This window comes from Neophocaena asiaeorientalis, unplaced genomic scaffold, assembly GCF_003031525.2.
Source record: "Neophocaena asiaeorientalis asiaeorientalis breed wild unplaced genomic scaffold, Neophocaena_asiaeorientalis_V1.1 scaffold164, whole genome shotgun sequence".
Lineage (NCBI taxonomy): Eukaryota > Metazoa > Chordata > Mammalia > Artiodactyla > Phocoenidae > Neophocaena > Neophocaena asiaeorientalis.
Window position 1 is genome coordinate 485,976 of NW_020173727.1, and position 15,896 is coordinate 501,871.

The 15,896-nt window shown below is 42.4% G+C and overlaps 1 protein-coding gene across 1 annotated transcript in view; it reads left to right on the forward strand.

Moving 5' to 3' along the window:
• Window positions 1–6: 6 nt before the first annotated feature.
• The window catches only part of BMPER (BMP binding endothelial regulator), a 252,693-nt gene continuing 236,803 nt past the window's right edge, over window positions 7–15,896 (forward strand). Inside the window, exons 1-2 of the mRNA XM_024750771.1 lie at window positions 7–169; window positions 1,220–1,305. Of these exons, the coding sequence (XP_024606539.1) occupies window positions 37–169; window positions 1,220–1,305 (219 nt within the window). The 5' untranslated portion in view covers window positions 7–36. The remainder of the gene's footprint in view (window positions 170–1,219; window positions 1,306–15,896) is intronic.

Genomic DNA, 15,896 nt, shown 5'->3' on the forward strand with positions numbered 1-15,896 from the left:
GGACCTGCAGTCGCCCGGGATTCCCTCCAGGTGACGATGCTCTGGTTCTCCGGCGTCAGGGCTCTGGCTGAGCGTCCCTGCCGGCGCTCGCCCGGGATTACCTGCTGCGTCTTGCTGCTGCTCAATTGCTCGGGGGTCCCCATGTCTCTGGCTTCCTCCTTCTTGACAGGTAGGGGAGGGGGCGGGAGGGACCGACCCTCCCGGACGCTGGCTTGGTACCTGGGAGAGGAAGCGCTGGCTGGCCTCGGGGACGGGAGGGCGGGGAGCGAGCACCTAGGAGCCTGCCCCTCGCTGGCGGTGGGCAAGAAGCGAAGCCCGCGGGGTTAAGGGGTGGGAAGGCAGTGAGTAGGTTAAGGGGTGGAGGGCAAGGAGGCTGTTGACATCAGTAGTATAGTGATAACGGACATTCTTCTATTTGAATTTGAGAAGTTCCTTTATTTATTTTTAGTTTTCTTCAATCTTTATTTTGATCTTTTCTCCCGTATACAATTAAAGAAAAAAAAAATTAACCGTTTTCCACCCATCGGCCTTTCTCACTCTATAGGGTTCCAATATAGCTTCTGTACAGGGAGTGCTTTTTAAAGCACCTTGAATTTAAAGAAACTATCGTATTTTAAAAGGGTAATAATAGCAGGATATAATAATTATATGCTTTCAGGCAGGTGAGGACCTCAGCTGCTATTCTGAAGGACATACTTTAGTGACACCTGGGGCAGAAAAAATATTGAGGCAATTTCTAAAAGAGGAAAGAAGATTGTGTTTCAAAAAGTGATTTCAGCTCAAGACAATATGAGGCGGATTCATATAAAGCCCTGTTCATTGACACTGTCCTGAATTCTGTTCAAATTTTAAATCTGCCTTAATGTCCAATTTGAAGTTTTTTTGCCTGTGGGAGTGTGTGTTTACTTGAAATGCCTTCATGAAGGAGGGGTATTATTAAGGATCCAGTGAAATACTTGGAATTGTGCTTAAACCGTCGAAAGCAGAAAATCTATCTATATAGCACGGCCTTTAAAAAAACAAAACAAACCTGTTCTAATAAAACTATTTAAAATAGATTTTCTTCGGGGGAACTTCTTTTGGCTGAGTTTGAGAATTTAAAACTCATTAGGAATTTCTGAAATTTGGGTATAGTTGTTTCAAAAAGCATTAATGTAAAAATTCTATTTTTGTAACAATGGCACTAAGCTAAATTTCAATAACTTATTTTCCCCTTCAGGTTCTGTTGCAAAATGTGAAAATGAAGGTGAAGTTCTCCAGATTCCATTTATCACGGACAACCCTTGTATAATGTGTGTCTGCATGGTGAGTATGGAGATCAGGTAATGTGAAGTCAATTGCTCCCTCTGATAAGCTGAATCCATTAAGTGTAATATGACCAAATCTTAAAAACTGATTTTGGTCGTTACAAAACTTCAGATAGCTGGTGAATTGAATTCAGTTGAATTTCTGAGTATTATGGACTTTTGCAGTTTCCATTTCATCTGTCTGGGAATTTCTTATCTTTGACATCAGTTTACAGAAGTAAACTTAAGGTGGACTTGGTATGGCATCGTCTCAGTGATAATTGCCATTTGCCCTTCTGTTCCCAGGAATGGCTATTGCCACCAAATCATAGGTGCCACCAAATTTTCTGCCTTGATTCTGTTGTATGAGCTCAGCGTGAAAATGATAACATTTAGGTATAAAGGTCTGGGATAAGGTATATGACAAGGGGAAAAAGAGATGAGAGTCACAAAGCACAAACATGAGGACAAGATGTAATCTTGGATTTCTTTGCCTCTTATATACTAAGCTCTCAAAAACAGTCAGAAAGAACTCTATCCTTAGAGGATGACACTTGGCTTTCAGCTGCTTAGTTAACACTGGCAGTGGCTAGTAGATTAAAAAAAAATTTGTTTCAATTTATTTTAACTTAGTAGTTAATGATAAGGTCTAATAAGTAACCACACGGGGGAGATTAAGTTATACGAATAAGAATTTCTGAGCTGAAATAGAGACTTACAAAGAACAACTTTTTTGCTTAAAAGTGTTTTACATGCCAATCAGTTTTGGCAAACCTTGATTAAAAACTACACATCACAAAACCCTGTTGGAAATACATTAAGGCAGTCAAATGCAAAGCCCCCAACTGATAGATGACTGCTTGTTATCAGATCAACATGCTGTATGTAACCAGAGAAGAGATTCTTCTCTGTTTAGGTGAAAGCCAAGCCATCTGGGTTTAAACTACCCAAACGTTTTCATGATAAGAGATGAGGTCAATGTTGTGAAATGATAAATGGGTGAAGGTGAATGTCTGTATCAAATGATTATCAGGTTCTGAAGACTAAGGAAATCAACAGAAACAGAGGTAAAAATGCATTCCGTTTGCAGAGATAAGCGTTACAATATTGTTACATTTGTAAAGTTTAAATATACAGTTTGGGTGTTGCAGACTGTTCCCAAATAATATAAAAATTCTCCATACAGCATTTCCCCTTTTCCATACTCCTGCCCTGGGGGAAGTAGTGCCTTTCCCCGAAAGTACAGCCTTACTGCTAATAAAACAGATATTAGAATCTTGCTGTTTTGAAGGTAAAGAGTGAATCTGAAAAGATGCGTCAGTTGGAGTTCTGGAGTGATATTTATTCCAGAAATGCGTTGATTAAGTTCAGACGGGTGGTAGGTTCATTTATATCTTCGAGTAACATTTGGAGGTATCTGCCTTCGTAAGAGCTGTCAGAAATCCTTTCTAAACATATAAAGTGTGGACTCTGGCACTCCAACTCACTTGCTATTCAGAGGATGCCTCAGAGCTCTCACTAGCCGAAAGCCTCAGTGATATGTTGCCGTGACCTTTGCAGGGGTTTAGGATTATGGGGCCCAAGCTGTCATAGTTATTACTGCTTCCCAAACATTTGTAATACTTGATAAAGTTGAGTAAGAATAGATGGACGGCCGCTTCTTTGTGTCTGCTCTTGTAAGTTTCTGAGGGACCCATTGCAGTATATGAATTTCAAAGCACCTAGACTGCCATGAGGTGGTTGACATTTTTTTTTTTTTAGGTTGGAAGGTAGACTTATTTAGCAGATAGATAATGTCAGCAATAGCAACTAACATTTATGAAACACTATTTGCCCACACTTATTGAAGCCTGCATTATTTCATTTAATCTTCACAAAAATCCTTTGAGGATTTTTACCCGCCTGTTTTACAGATGAGGAAACTGAGGCTAGAGGCTTTTAGTAGCTTGTGAAGGTCACATTTTTGTAAATAGTGGAGCTGGAACTCACTCTCACCTGCCTCTAGAGCACATGCATATAATCAAGTGAAACAGGCTGTTTTCTAAGTTAAAGATGTGAAAAAGCAAAGAAAAAAATAGAAAGTTTGTTGAGTTATTTGACTTTTTGGCATTGCTTGAGTTATTTTGCTTTTTTCTTTTGAGTCTTTTAGGAGTTCGGTTAGCTAACATTTGTTAATCACATTATATGAAAGGAAAATCTCGTTATGATTTCAGCTGACCTGCAGGGAGCTTTAGTTGTGAGCTAGTTTTATGTATGTACGTTAAGAGGGTATGCAATAGTCAAAACTGTGCTTTGGATAAAGAAAATAGTCATATTTAGTTTGTGTTGGTCCAGCCTTTTGGCAGAAAGTTACCTGAAGTTGAGTATAAGCTCATATCTTGTTTCATAACATGTACTGAAAAAAAAAAAAAGCTAACCTCAACGTATGCTTAAAAAAGACGTAAAATGTTACAGTTGGGAGGAAATAGGTGGCACAAAGTCCTGCATATAATTACAGTGTAAAAGCTTGAAAAACCCCACAAAATCAACTTGGCCTGATTTAAACTTTTAAGCTCCGAAATGTTTCAAAGGTGGAATGAGCTTATTTCTGTGGGAATTTTGAGGATAACTGCGGATGCAGTGGCCACGGCAAGCAGAACTGAATAATTTTATTCTCACTTATCCTTGTCTGCCTGGACCCGAGCATTTTGCCAGCATCAGTCGTGGTCCAAGAATAACCTGTTTGTTAGCTGCTGATGGGTATCATTCTAAAGTGTGTGGGTTCAACTATTCAAGAGGGAAGGTGAGAAGTTAGGCCATTGTCCTGAAATCTAGGGAAGTGGGTAGACAGTTTGGATTAAAGATGCAGGTGTTTCATTGTTCAATTAGAAAGCAAAGCACAGCTTTTCCCCATCTTACAAAATGGTCTTTTATGGGGCTGAGTTAGGAAGGCCCAGACTTATTGCTGTTTTGTATGACGATTTCCCCCTTCTTGCTAGAATTATTTTTCCCGTAATGCCTAGGACAACACGTTGGTGCCTTCCATGAAGTACAGCTGATAGGAGCCAGCTTCTCTCAGCTAATGAATCTACAGTGGTCCTCTGGATCTTTCGGGCATTCCCATATACATCCAGTGAACCTGGGGAAGTGGTACCCCTGCTTCTCACCCCTTATCCACCTAACCGTAGCATAGAAGGAAATGGCACAAGCCAGTGAGTTCGGCCCAGTACTGGAAACCTGAGAAAACTTTGGAGGCTGGGACTCAGAAAACCAGGAGTTAGTCAGTCAGGGCTTAGTTTGGCATACATTTTGTTCAACAAAAAGCATTATTCTGAGGTTTAAATTTCCTCTTTTAAATCCAGGGGTGCAATTTAGAAATGGACCCTCTGCTCATAAAAAGCAACGTGAAATTTGGTGTTACAAGAAGCAGGGCTCCACCTAGCTTGGAGCCAACCAAGTGGTGCAAACAGAGGGGGCTTTGTCTGCTGTCTTCCACTTTTTAATCACAAAAATCTTCCGTCACTAAACAAGCAGCTACCAGCATCTTTGATTCTCTCGGGTACCTTATCTCTATAAGAGCCTCATGTTTTTTATTGTCCAAATTAACTGGCTAGAGACTAGTTATCTATTATCTGAACAAGTGTCAGGCACGTGTTTGAGAATGAGGGAGATAGCGGTGCATCAGGATTCAATTCGTGTGTGTGTGTGTGTGAGGGAGAGAGAGAGAAAGAGGTGTAGAGAGGGAGAGCTAGGAGGGTGAAGGAGAGAGGGAGGGAGAGGAGATAAAAAGTAGTCCTTATGTGTTCAGAGAGATACACTTAGTACATGCACATAAGCATAGGTTGCCGCAATTTTTTGGAAATTGTTTTATATCATTTTTAGACTTTGGATTTTGGATGCTCACTAAGGAAATGATCAGGAGTTATTTATTTATCTATCTATTTATTTATACTCTGTTTAGACAGTGTTGCGACCAATTGCCTTTCCATAGAATAAGGTACTCAATAGAACAGTTTGGGGGGAAAGGTAACTAATTTACAGCATTGTGCTGGCAAATTCACCAGTACTAGCTCATAGACAATTATTATTACCCATGCTTTCCTGAGGCTCAGAGAGGCGGAGCAAATGTCCTGAGGTTACATCGTTACTAAGAGACAGATCTGGGATGTGAAAACAGTGTTTTCTACGCTAAATCAACTTGCTTCCGCTGGTTGTTTATACTTACAAACGTCTACAGATACTTCCAAGGGCTCAGAGAGTTATTTCAGCCTCTGTAGAGCTGACGTAGGCTCACTTTGGGGAGCAGTTAGAGTGATCTTGGTCTCGTAACATGAACCAGGTCTGGACTTGGACGGCCCTTTCAGAGGAAGACACAGTTCAGGCAGCTGTTGGCTGGTTTCATATCATTTTGGCAAAGAGCCTTGGCCCTGGCATCAGACAGGCCTGGGTCCGGATCTTGCCTCTGACACTTACTGGTGGTGAACTCGGGAAAGTTACTTCACCTTTCTAAGTCTCCGTTTCCTCATCTGGAGAGTGGGACGTCTATCACTACCGAGCTCATAGACTTGCTGTGAGAATCAAATGAGATACAGCATTTAAGGCTTGGCCCAGAGTTTGGCATATAGTCAGAATGATGCATCATTGCTGTTGATGATGTTGATGATGATGTTAAATTCTTGTTTCCTCACATGGAATTAGATGCAAAGGTTCATCAGAAAAGGGAGAAAATGGAAGCTGTTGGAGAAAAGACATAGGGATAATGATGCCAAGGCCACCCATAGTTATGAATGAACAGGGCTAAGTCAGTGACATTTGGTGGGGTTTTCTGTCCCTCTAGACTTGGACTGGGTCGATCTGAGTTGTTTCCTTATTGGTCCAGTGGTCTGTGAGCCCTGGTATAACTTTTCCCCTTGCTCTCCATTAAACACTAAAAAAACTTTCCATGGGAGAGGGGCCTCGTTTTTCTGCAGAGTATTTACGTCTCTATGCCTGTGGGGTCACCTTCACTTGTACTTTTATTGGCAGAAGGGTAGGGTTGGGACTCAGAAGTGCTGTAATTCTGGAAAAACCGCCTAGTGGTCTGGCATCGTGGGGATTTTCCTGGCCCACCTTGTGGAAGTCTCTCACCCCGTTCCAGACCTGAGTGGGTTTTTGCTGCCTACTTACTTGTGGGCTCCCCTTCCCCATCCCTGTCCCATTCTAAACACGCTTTCTTTTCATTTCAAGGCACTGGCCTTTATAGTGCGCATCAGCTAAAAACTGTGTTTTAAGTGTGGGAAACCATGCCGAGGAAAGAGAGCCCTTCCGCAGATGGGGATTCAGATATAGTGAGGGCAGGAGAACAGGACATAATAGGAAAAGTCAGGCAAGGCAAAACGATGGAAAATAAAGCCAATTAATACAAATTCGTTGAATAAACAAAGGATACCAGTTTCTCACACCCTCTTCTGTGGCACTTCTGTCCAACTGATGGTCTATTGAATTCTTTGTGCTATAAAAAATACTAATAACATCACCTTTCATGGCCCCAGGAGGTCAAGTGTGCTTGTTGAACTTAGTTAAGATCAGCAAATGCGCTGGGTGTATATTTTAAGACCTCTTGATTCCCAGTTCTAATTCTATAAAACATCACTCGAAGCACTAGGAGTAACAGGTTATAAATTCAATAATATTATTATTTCTTCCTTCTCTTCACACTTCCTTCTCCCCTTCCATTTTTTGCCTTTTCCGTGTTTGAAGCATTCTGCTGGTTGGGCACCTTGGGGAGGCAAAGACCAGTAACACAGATTCTTGCCCACGGCGGAAAAGAGGAGAAAGACACATGCATAAATAAGTTTCATAGGAGTGCCAGAAAAACACTATGCTAGACTCAAACTCAAGTACTAAGGGAGCTGTAGATGAATTCTGATTGGATCATCTGAGGCTTTGATGGGCGGAGCAAAGGTAGTCTTGGCAAAGCGTGATTGGTGGAAAGGCACAGAAGAGTGTGTGCTTGGGAATTGTGGAGATGGCGGAGACCAGTATGTCCAGTGTACCCAAAGCTCTGGTGGAAGCTGGAGTTAGAAGGCTTGGTGGGAGGCATAGAGGACTTTGAGTGCAATAATAAGGAGCTCAGTTCCACTCGTGGAATTGGGGGAGCGATTTAATATTTTGGCTCAGCCGCATGACACAATAAGATATGTTTTATGTAAATGCCTCTAGAAGCTTTTGTGGGAGCTGTTTAGAGTGTGGAGGGGCCAGAGTTTGGACAACAGGCACTAGGGATATGTTGTGGTCAGGTGAGGGCAAGCGGCCCAGAACAGGGATGGACAGTGAGAAAGAAGGTGTTGGGATAAACCAATATTGCTTATTCTTTTGAATTACTTTCACTGCCTTCTAGTTTTAGAATATTTGGATTAAAAGACTCCAAACAATGCCCAGAAAAACACAGTAATTAAAATGCAGTAGTCACTGCAGTAGGATGATGTGCTAGTGTGTCTCTGTAGCAGTCACTTTGCTAATCACTTGGTGTCTCTGGAGCAGCTCTGGGTGCTGTTACTTGAATAGAATTGTTTATTTCCAGGCCTCACTCTCAAAATTCCATTTTGGTTGCTAGCTCTCTCCTCTTACTCATAGTAATACCTTGCTCTCCACTGTTGCATGACCCCTTCGGCAAATTATTCAGTCTGGTAGATGTATTCTCAGTGGTAGTGTTCTCCATGGTAGTATGTATTCTCAGTGGTAGCACACAATTTATCAATTTATACAACAATCGAAATTGGACAACCCACCTTAAAAAAAGTGTACCCATGTGCTGGGACCCCTAGACTTGCAGAGAAGTTTTGGAGCCCAAGTTGATAGCACTTGGCAATAAAATAGATGGCAGAGGTGAGAGACGGGGTGGATTGAAGGGAATTTTGGAAGTTCTAGCCAATGTTATAGACAATGTAGGAAGAGAAGAGGTCACAGATGTGGGTGGGGATAATGAGTTGAGAATTGATGACTGGGCTTCATAGACCTTCCAAGTAGGAAAACCCGGTAGCTCTTCAAAATGTAGATCTTGATCTCACTAGAGAAATCAGGACTAGAAGACAGCAGTTTGTTAACTGTTTGCATTGAAATAAATTTCAGAACTTTGGGAATAAATTATTTGTCCTGGGAAGGGGTCTACGTTGAGATTTCAAGAAATGAGCCTATAATAGTAACTAGAAGTGACTCAGGTATACACATATATACATTCTTCTTTTTATGTTCTTTTCCGTTATGGTTTATCACAGGATATTGAATATAGTTCCCTGTGCTATACATTAGGATTATCCATTTTAAATGTAATAGCTTGCATCTACCAACCCCAAACTCACATAAAAGAAATAGAAACTAGAAGAAGGGCTATATTTAAAAGAAGGTTAGTAAGGGAGAAGCCAATGACAGAGATTGAGAAATAGTTACAGAAGAAGGAGAACCAACAAAGCGTAGGCCAAGGCAGAAGATGCCTGAAGAGGAGAAAGACCAGCGGTATTAGATACTACAGAGTTAGAGTGAACCTTCTAGGAGAACATCATAGAAGGAACTTTGTCAACATCTTCTCGAACGATTTTAAACAATCAATAACAGTCCGTGGTGCCCAGGTCCCTAGTACCTGCTGCATATTTTCCCATGGAATAGAATTGATCATAGATAGAATTCAGTGGAAACTCGTTTGAGAGAAATCCCAAACTAAGATTGCTGTAGGGATTTTGAAAATTTAGTGCAAAAATCACAAATTTTCCGAACTGAGATTTAAAAAGGTCTTATGAGATTTTCAAAGGTCCCCAAACAAAACTAATTTCATGAATAAAAGTAATAGGCTTCTGCAAGTGTCTTTGGAATGTTTCTATAGTTAAGTACAAAATGGACAAGGCCACATTGAGGCATTTTTTATTATGAATCCGAGCAACATTATCAAAGAATCTGACTAATATAAAATCTTACCATAGTAAACTTTCAGGTTTGCTCTATGAAGCTGTTAATGGTGCTTTAAAAAATATTATGATATAATTTAATCCCTTAGTTAGATCTTCAGGAAAAATATTTTCTTTTTTCACTAAATTTTTGATGTCTGTTTTGTCATTGAAGTACAGCTGTGGAGTGGTGGCCTTGGTGTCTGAAATTATGGGTTCAAGTCTCCCCAGGGCCGCCTTGTAGCTGTGCATCACTCAGCAGCCACCTTGGTCTCTCTGAGCCTTAGTCGTGGGTACTGGGCAAGTCACAATGGTATGTGTGCCCTTCAGCTTCATTTCTAAAGAGGAATCATAATGCAGAACCCATCTGTTTGCTGTAGCCATTAACTGAGGTGATGTGTATGGATTAAATGTGCTGGTGTTTGTGAAAGACCTTTGTAAACAGTGTAAGTGGAATTATTATTATTAAGGGCCAGAACTGGGATGGAAGGAAGTAAGCTGTATGCTATAAACCAGTGTTTAACATATACTTTAATGAGTATATATTTTAGGAATGATACTGTAGTGGTTCCCATGTCTCCTTTCACAGTTGTATGGCTCTGGGTGAGTTGCCTGATATTTCTGTATCTCGACATCTATGTTTTCATCATAGGGCTTTTGTCAGAACTGTGGGTCAAAACATGTAAAATTCTTAAAACAGGGTCTGGTAGATGGGAAGCACTTCAGAAATGATAGCTACTGCCACTACCTAAATGCTATGCAATTACTGCCTATCCTATACTTCTAAGAAGTGATTACATAGACTACTGCAAGACTTCTAAGAAATGATTTAATGGACTACCGCTTTTATTTCAATTTATTGTCAATTCCTATGACATGTGTTTATTCTGAACTTCTGTCAGGGCAGACAATGGAAGTTCAGTAGAAGCGACTGCTATCTTTTCCATAAAAGACAGAAAACCCGGGAAGTATTTGGGGCTTAGCAAGATGGGCTGCTCCTCTATTTTTCATCTGTTTGACTGGTGTCCATCTCCAGACAGCTAATCACAACGTTGCTTTCACAGTGAGGCCTTGCTGTCCTTTGGGGTATTTGCCATTGAACAAGGAAGTGGCAGGTACGAGGCAGAAATGTAAAACTAATTACTGGTAGACCCACCCAGACAGACACGTCAGAGTCCTTCCCATTTAATTTAATGTATTTATTTAGTTTTACTTTAAACATTTTTTTAAAATTTTTTATTTTTTAATTTAATTTTACTTTTGGCCATGAGGCACGCCTGGCGGGACCTTAGTTCCCTGACCAGGGATGGAACTCACGCCTTTGGCAGCGAAAGCGTGGAGTCCTAACCACTGGACCTCCAGGGAATTCCCCTCCCCCTTTTAGAACGTTCAGGGTCCTGCCATCTGCCCAGCCACAGTCACTCTGGATACCCGTGGTGTATTGGGTGGTCCCAGATTAACTGAGGTGACTGGATTTGGACGTGTGGACCCTACGCATTCACAGAGCTTTGTGTGTTTGTTTTCTAGGAATCTGCTTCTTCTCTTTGATAGCATGTTCTGTGTTGTATGTAATTAACCTGGGCAGTTTTATCTTATGAGATGAGGTCTTCAAGTGTTAAGAACCTTGTCCCCTCATCTCTGGAAGCCCCATAGCTTCAGTGAGAGGTCCACAACCTTGGGACTTGAGTGGGAGTCAGGCTGGAGTTTCCTGTTTATAATTTGGGTTGTTAACACTTGGGATCGCTCCCCCCCAGATTGGAACTCCAAGTTCCAAAACAGGATTCTCCCAGAGAGTTTGTCACAGAAGGTCAACCCCCTCTATAAAAGACATCCTAAATAATCATTACAAAAAACGTTTTTTTTCCTTTGAAAGGAATGTACTCACATTTGAAAACTAGAATCACATAGACATGAAGACCTGCTTTTATTTGCACCAAAAGGAACATTGCCTCTTATAGAAATATCCTGCTGTCGAAAGCAGCCTTGTAGGCGACAATGCAGGAGGTGCCCGAGAGGGGAGGATTGGGGATTATCTCAGTTCTGCTTTCAAAAATCACAATGAAAAAATGCCTCGGATCCCTGTGGCTGCCATTCCCCATCATTTCCTCCCCCTTTCAGTGAGGCTAACTCCGAAACCTTGACATAAGCCTCAGTGTTTATATTAGGTTTTGGATGTTAGCTCCTTTGGCTTCTGCGAGCCGACTCTGTTGAAAATTATGTTTTTCCTTTAAGGACAAAGGCCTTATTGTACGTACACGTCGTGCAGTGTAATGAGTTTTTTTGTTGCTTTTTCTTTCAAATGTTAGGTAATGGGTGGGACTAACCCAGATCTTCCACAGGAGAAACCCAATGGTCTATAACCTGAATGGCAATTTGAAGGTTTCACACAGGTAGCTCAACAAGAGAAAATGAGAGGGCGGGACAAGTGGCATCTTCCCTGACCAGAGCATGTCTCCCGAATGCCCTGCTTTGATGGAATAACCATAAAACGGCTCTGGGAGAGGATCTGCAACATGAGTCATGATACCCCAGGGACACTTCAAAGAGAATCACAGTGACGGAGATAACAATCCTCACATTTTCACTCATAAAAGCACGCATTTCCAAAATAACTCTTGTATTCTTGGTCAACTAAATAGATTTTGACCAGATGGCTTTTTCGTGGCTGCAAAGGCTGTCAGGCGTAGGCTGAGCATCTTACTTGGAGATGCTGTGCACTGGACCGTCTGCTTATGCTGCTGGCCTCTGCAGCTGTGGGTGACCTCAGAAGACTATTTCCAGGAGAGATAGAGGTGGCCTTCTGAGAGGAGGCAGGAAAACTAGAAGGCCCAAAGCTGGTCTTACATTTATTTGGGCCTCGTTGAGAGGCATTTTTAGCATCTTTATCTTAATTTTTTTCCCTCTCTCTCTGTAAAAAACAATTTTTGAGCCTATTCTCTTAGGTTCCTCTTGGGGGCACATCTGCAGACTGCAGCACTAGCAATAAAGTTCCTTTAACCACTCGCTGCTTTCCTTTTAGCGAGCAAAGTAATGACATGGGCATTCTTTTCCATATTTATTCTTAGAACTTCTTATTAAAAAAATACAGGGGGATTCCTTTTCCATTTTATTTTCTAATTGAACAGAACCGTTTGAGCCAAGGTAGGACGATTGCTCCCTCTGGGTTCAGAGGGCAGGGCTGCATCTGGCCAGTGGCCTGTGGAACTTGCCACTTCTGTCTCCAGGAGAGCCTTGCTGGGCTGTTTGACTGCCTCGTACTGACTCTGTACCCCTCAGAAATTCACGAATTCTAGAAGCTCTCACAGCCTGCTGGGTCTCTGCTGCTTCGTGGATTTATAGAGCGAAAGCAGTAGCATCATGACATTCACATACCAGTGTTTCTAGGTCTCAAGGGGATGCTATTTTCCTAGATGAGAAGACTAATCAGATATTATTCCACTTGAGAGCTGCTATGCCACGTACCTGGGTTTATGTTCCTTGAGGGAAACCGGCCTGTAAGAATTGAGATGCGGTGATTTCCTGTTTTTAAGCACATGTGAAACAGTGGCTCCAGGACCCATCGGGACCCACCAGAGGTCAACTTGCAGTCTCATGAGCACCATAGGTGAGCACCCAGACGGAAATTCGTTTCCCCTGAGAGGTGACTCGGCCTGAATCTGGGGAGTAGCTGGATGGCAGGGAAGGGGACGTAAGTCTGCTTTTTCAGTGAGCGTCATCAGTTAGTTCCGGGGTGGCTTCTGTGGGAAGAACTGGCGTTTCTTTTTTTCCTCTGGGATGTGCATGTACCAGACAACAGTGGCTTCCTTTCCCTTGTGATTGCCTGTGTGCATGTAGGGAACTAGTTGGGATTTATTAAAAAATGGAATTTTTTTTTTTTTTTTTTTCTGTTTCGTGTAAGCCATACACCAGGCAAGGGCAAAGAGACATTTGCTTAAAGTATTTTACACACCAGTTGGCCAAGTTACAGAAATGTAGAGCTCCCAGATTTTGGCATTAGATTGAAGTATATGAAATTTTGGATATTTGGCGTTGAACTATTAAAACAGCAATTTCTTGTGGTACAACCTAAGATGTACTTTGAGCACCTGGAGAATTTTTCACTGGACATAGTTCTCCTGGCAGGTTGTTGCAATGTATCTTAATGAGGGGGCCTTTAAATTCAGGGTGAATTGATACTGGGTTCACAAACTAAAAATAAAATGTGGTGATATAGGAAAACGTAACACCTCTTAATCGCTGAGCCCCCAGCTCTGAATTAGTGGGCTCCTCTACACATCCTCAGGACCCTCTGATGGTGGCGTGGGGAGGGGGAAGGGAGGGAAGCAGTATTCACCTTGGTCAGTGAAGGGGGCACGTGGTGGGTGCCCTGCAGGAAACGTGGGAACCGAGTTGCAGGACCGACTGAAGTAGGAAAATGATTGATGGCTATTAAACTCAGCACACATGTATTGAGCATTTATGTTAATAGTGGCCCGAGGCACTGTGAGATTGGAAAAAGCTCTTTTTTACATGAACAAAAAGAGATTAAATTATGTTCCAGATAGTTTTGAAGTTATCGCTTTCGAGTTCTTTGAAAATTGATGAACTCATGCAGGCCATAGATATTAACTCTTGGTTGGAGTATCTGATTAATCAGAACAAATTATTATTCCTTGACTGTGCTGGATGGTGTATGTGTATATATACACGTATATACGTGCATTGTATATGTAGGCATTTAATATGAAATTTGGATCATGGATTTAGCTTGCAACTGACTTTCTCTCATTAGAGAGTCTCCAATGAAAGTGTGAAAACGTGATTGAACCAGAGGTTGTGTACATGTTGGGGGAGACCCTTATAGTAGAGCTTTGAGCACTGGTGACAAGGAACACACAGTTGCGTTCCCATCACTGCCAGCCTCTCCGTCCTCCTCCCTTCTCACCCACCCACTTCAGTCTGATGATGTGTCTTCTCTCACACAGTTGCAGGTCATTAACAAGTCAGTGGTAAGAATTCTCGCACCAGCAGAGGTGACTCTCTTTTTTTTTTTTTTTTTGCGGTACGCGGGCCTCTCACTGTTGTGGCCTCTCCCGTTGCGGAGCACAGGCTCCGGACACGCAGGCTCAGCAGCCATGGCTCACGGGCCCAGCCTCTCCGCGGCATGAGGGATCTTCCCGGACCGGGGCACGAACCCGTGTCCCCTTCATCGGCAGGCGGACTCTCAGCCACTGCTCCGCCAGGGAAGCCTGACTCTCTTTTTTTTTTAATGTGCACAGGAACCCCCCAGGGAACTTGTTAAAAATGCAGATTCTGAGGTTCTACTCCAGAGATTCTGATTCAGTAGATCTGGCAGAAACCTGAGAATCTCCATATTTAATAAACTCTTCCAGCGACTCCATGCAGGAGCCAGTATTTGAAAAACTCTTCCCAACTGAGGTTAGTGGAAAGAGAAAGGATATATGAATATAACCATAAATATAGGTAAATTCCCCAATGAAGCAACTTGTTCACTAGTGGTCAGGTACATTTGAAATTCTGTTATTGGTACCAAACTTATCCATAGGTCAACTCTCATTTATGTAACGCTATTTTTGTGGACCTTTCACGCAGTTATCTTGTACATTAGCTACCTTTATTGAAGTGCTACTTTTTCTCTTTGTGTCCTCTCCTCTATCAAGCCTCCCCTAGTCACTTGATCAGAATTAGTCACTTGTTTCTTAGAAGCCTCGTGTTGATTTCTCATATTATAACCCTTACTCCTGCCTACCCTGAAGTTTCATTAATTATTTACATGACTGTCTCCCTACTAGACTTTAGGCTTCTTCGGGGTAGAAATAGTGTCTGATTCTTCTCACCATCACTCAAAGCATCTCGAAGAGCACCTCGCATGTGGTAAGTCTCAATAACTATTTTACGAATCAACACCATGTTCTTAAATTGGGGGTAGCCTGACCTTTATCTTCCTCAAAGCCACTCTGTGAGGGAGAGAAAGCCGTCTCAAGAAACCTGTTTCACAGTCGATATAATTAAGGCTCGGAAAAGCAAAGTAAGACAAAGCTCACACTGCTAATCAGTGAGAGTTGGGACTACAATTCAAGTACGGGAATGCTGACCCATCCTGGGTAGACTCCACTGAGTTATCGCTCAGAGAATGTTTTCTGACTACAAGTGTTGAGAAAGCACCCCAAGGGGGTGAGTGAGAGAGACCCAGCAAATAAGTTCCCTGAGGATTATGTTTTTAACAGTCCTTGTGGTCCAGTGAAGTAGAGTCCTGACTGGCGCCTTTGGGTGGGACAGGCTGACCCTCTAGGTTGGGACTAGCCTTTCCATGAGATGGATTCCCACAGGGATACACTCCGTTTCCTGTGGTCTTTCTGTGATGGACAGCAGCTGCAGGGTGAAGCTGATATGACGTATGTTTGTTGCTTCTCCAGCATGAGCCAACTAGATGTAGCAATTTGACAGAACAGCCAGGGTTTTATGACAGACTTGCTGGGATCCAGTAGCATCTGGAGGAGCCAGAGGCAAGCAATGAAGAGCTGAGGGCCAGGTGAAGCTGGATTTAGAGATACGCCCCATCCCAACCCCTTTCGTTCCCAAACCTCTATAACAGTAGCTGTTTCCTTCTGCTGGTAACTTCCGCCCAGCAGGCCCCTTCCTCATCCAGAATGGATTCATTCTGGGAGGAAATGTTAGTTCTTTCTGTTCTCTTGATGCCCCCCCCCCCCAA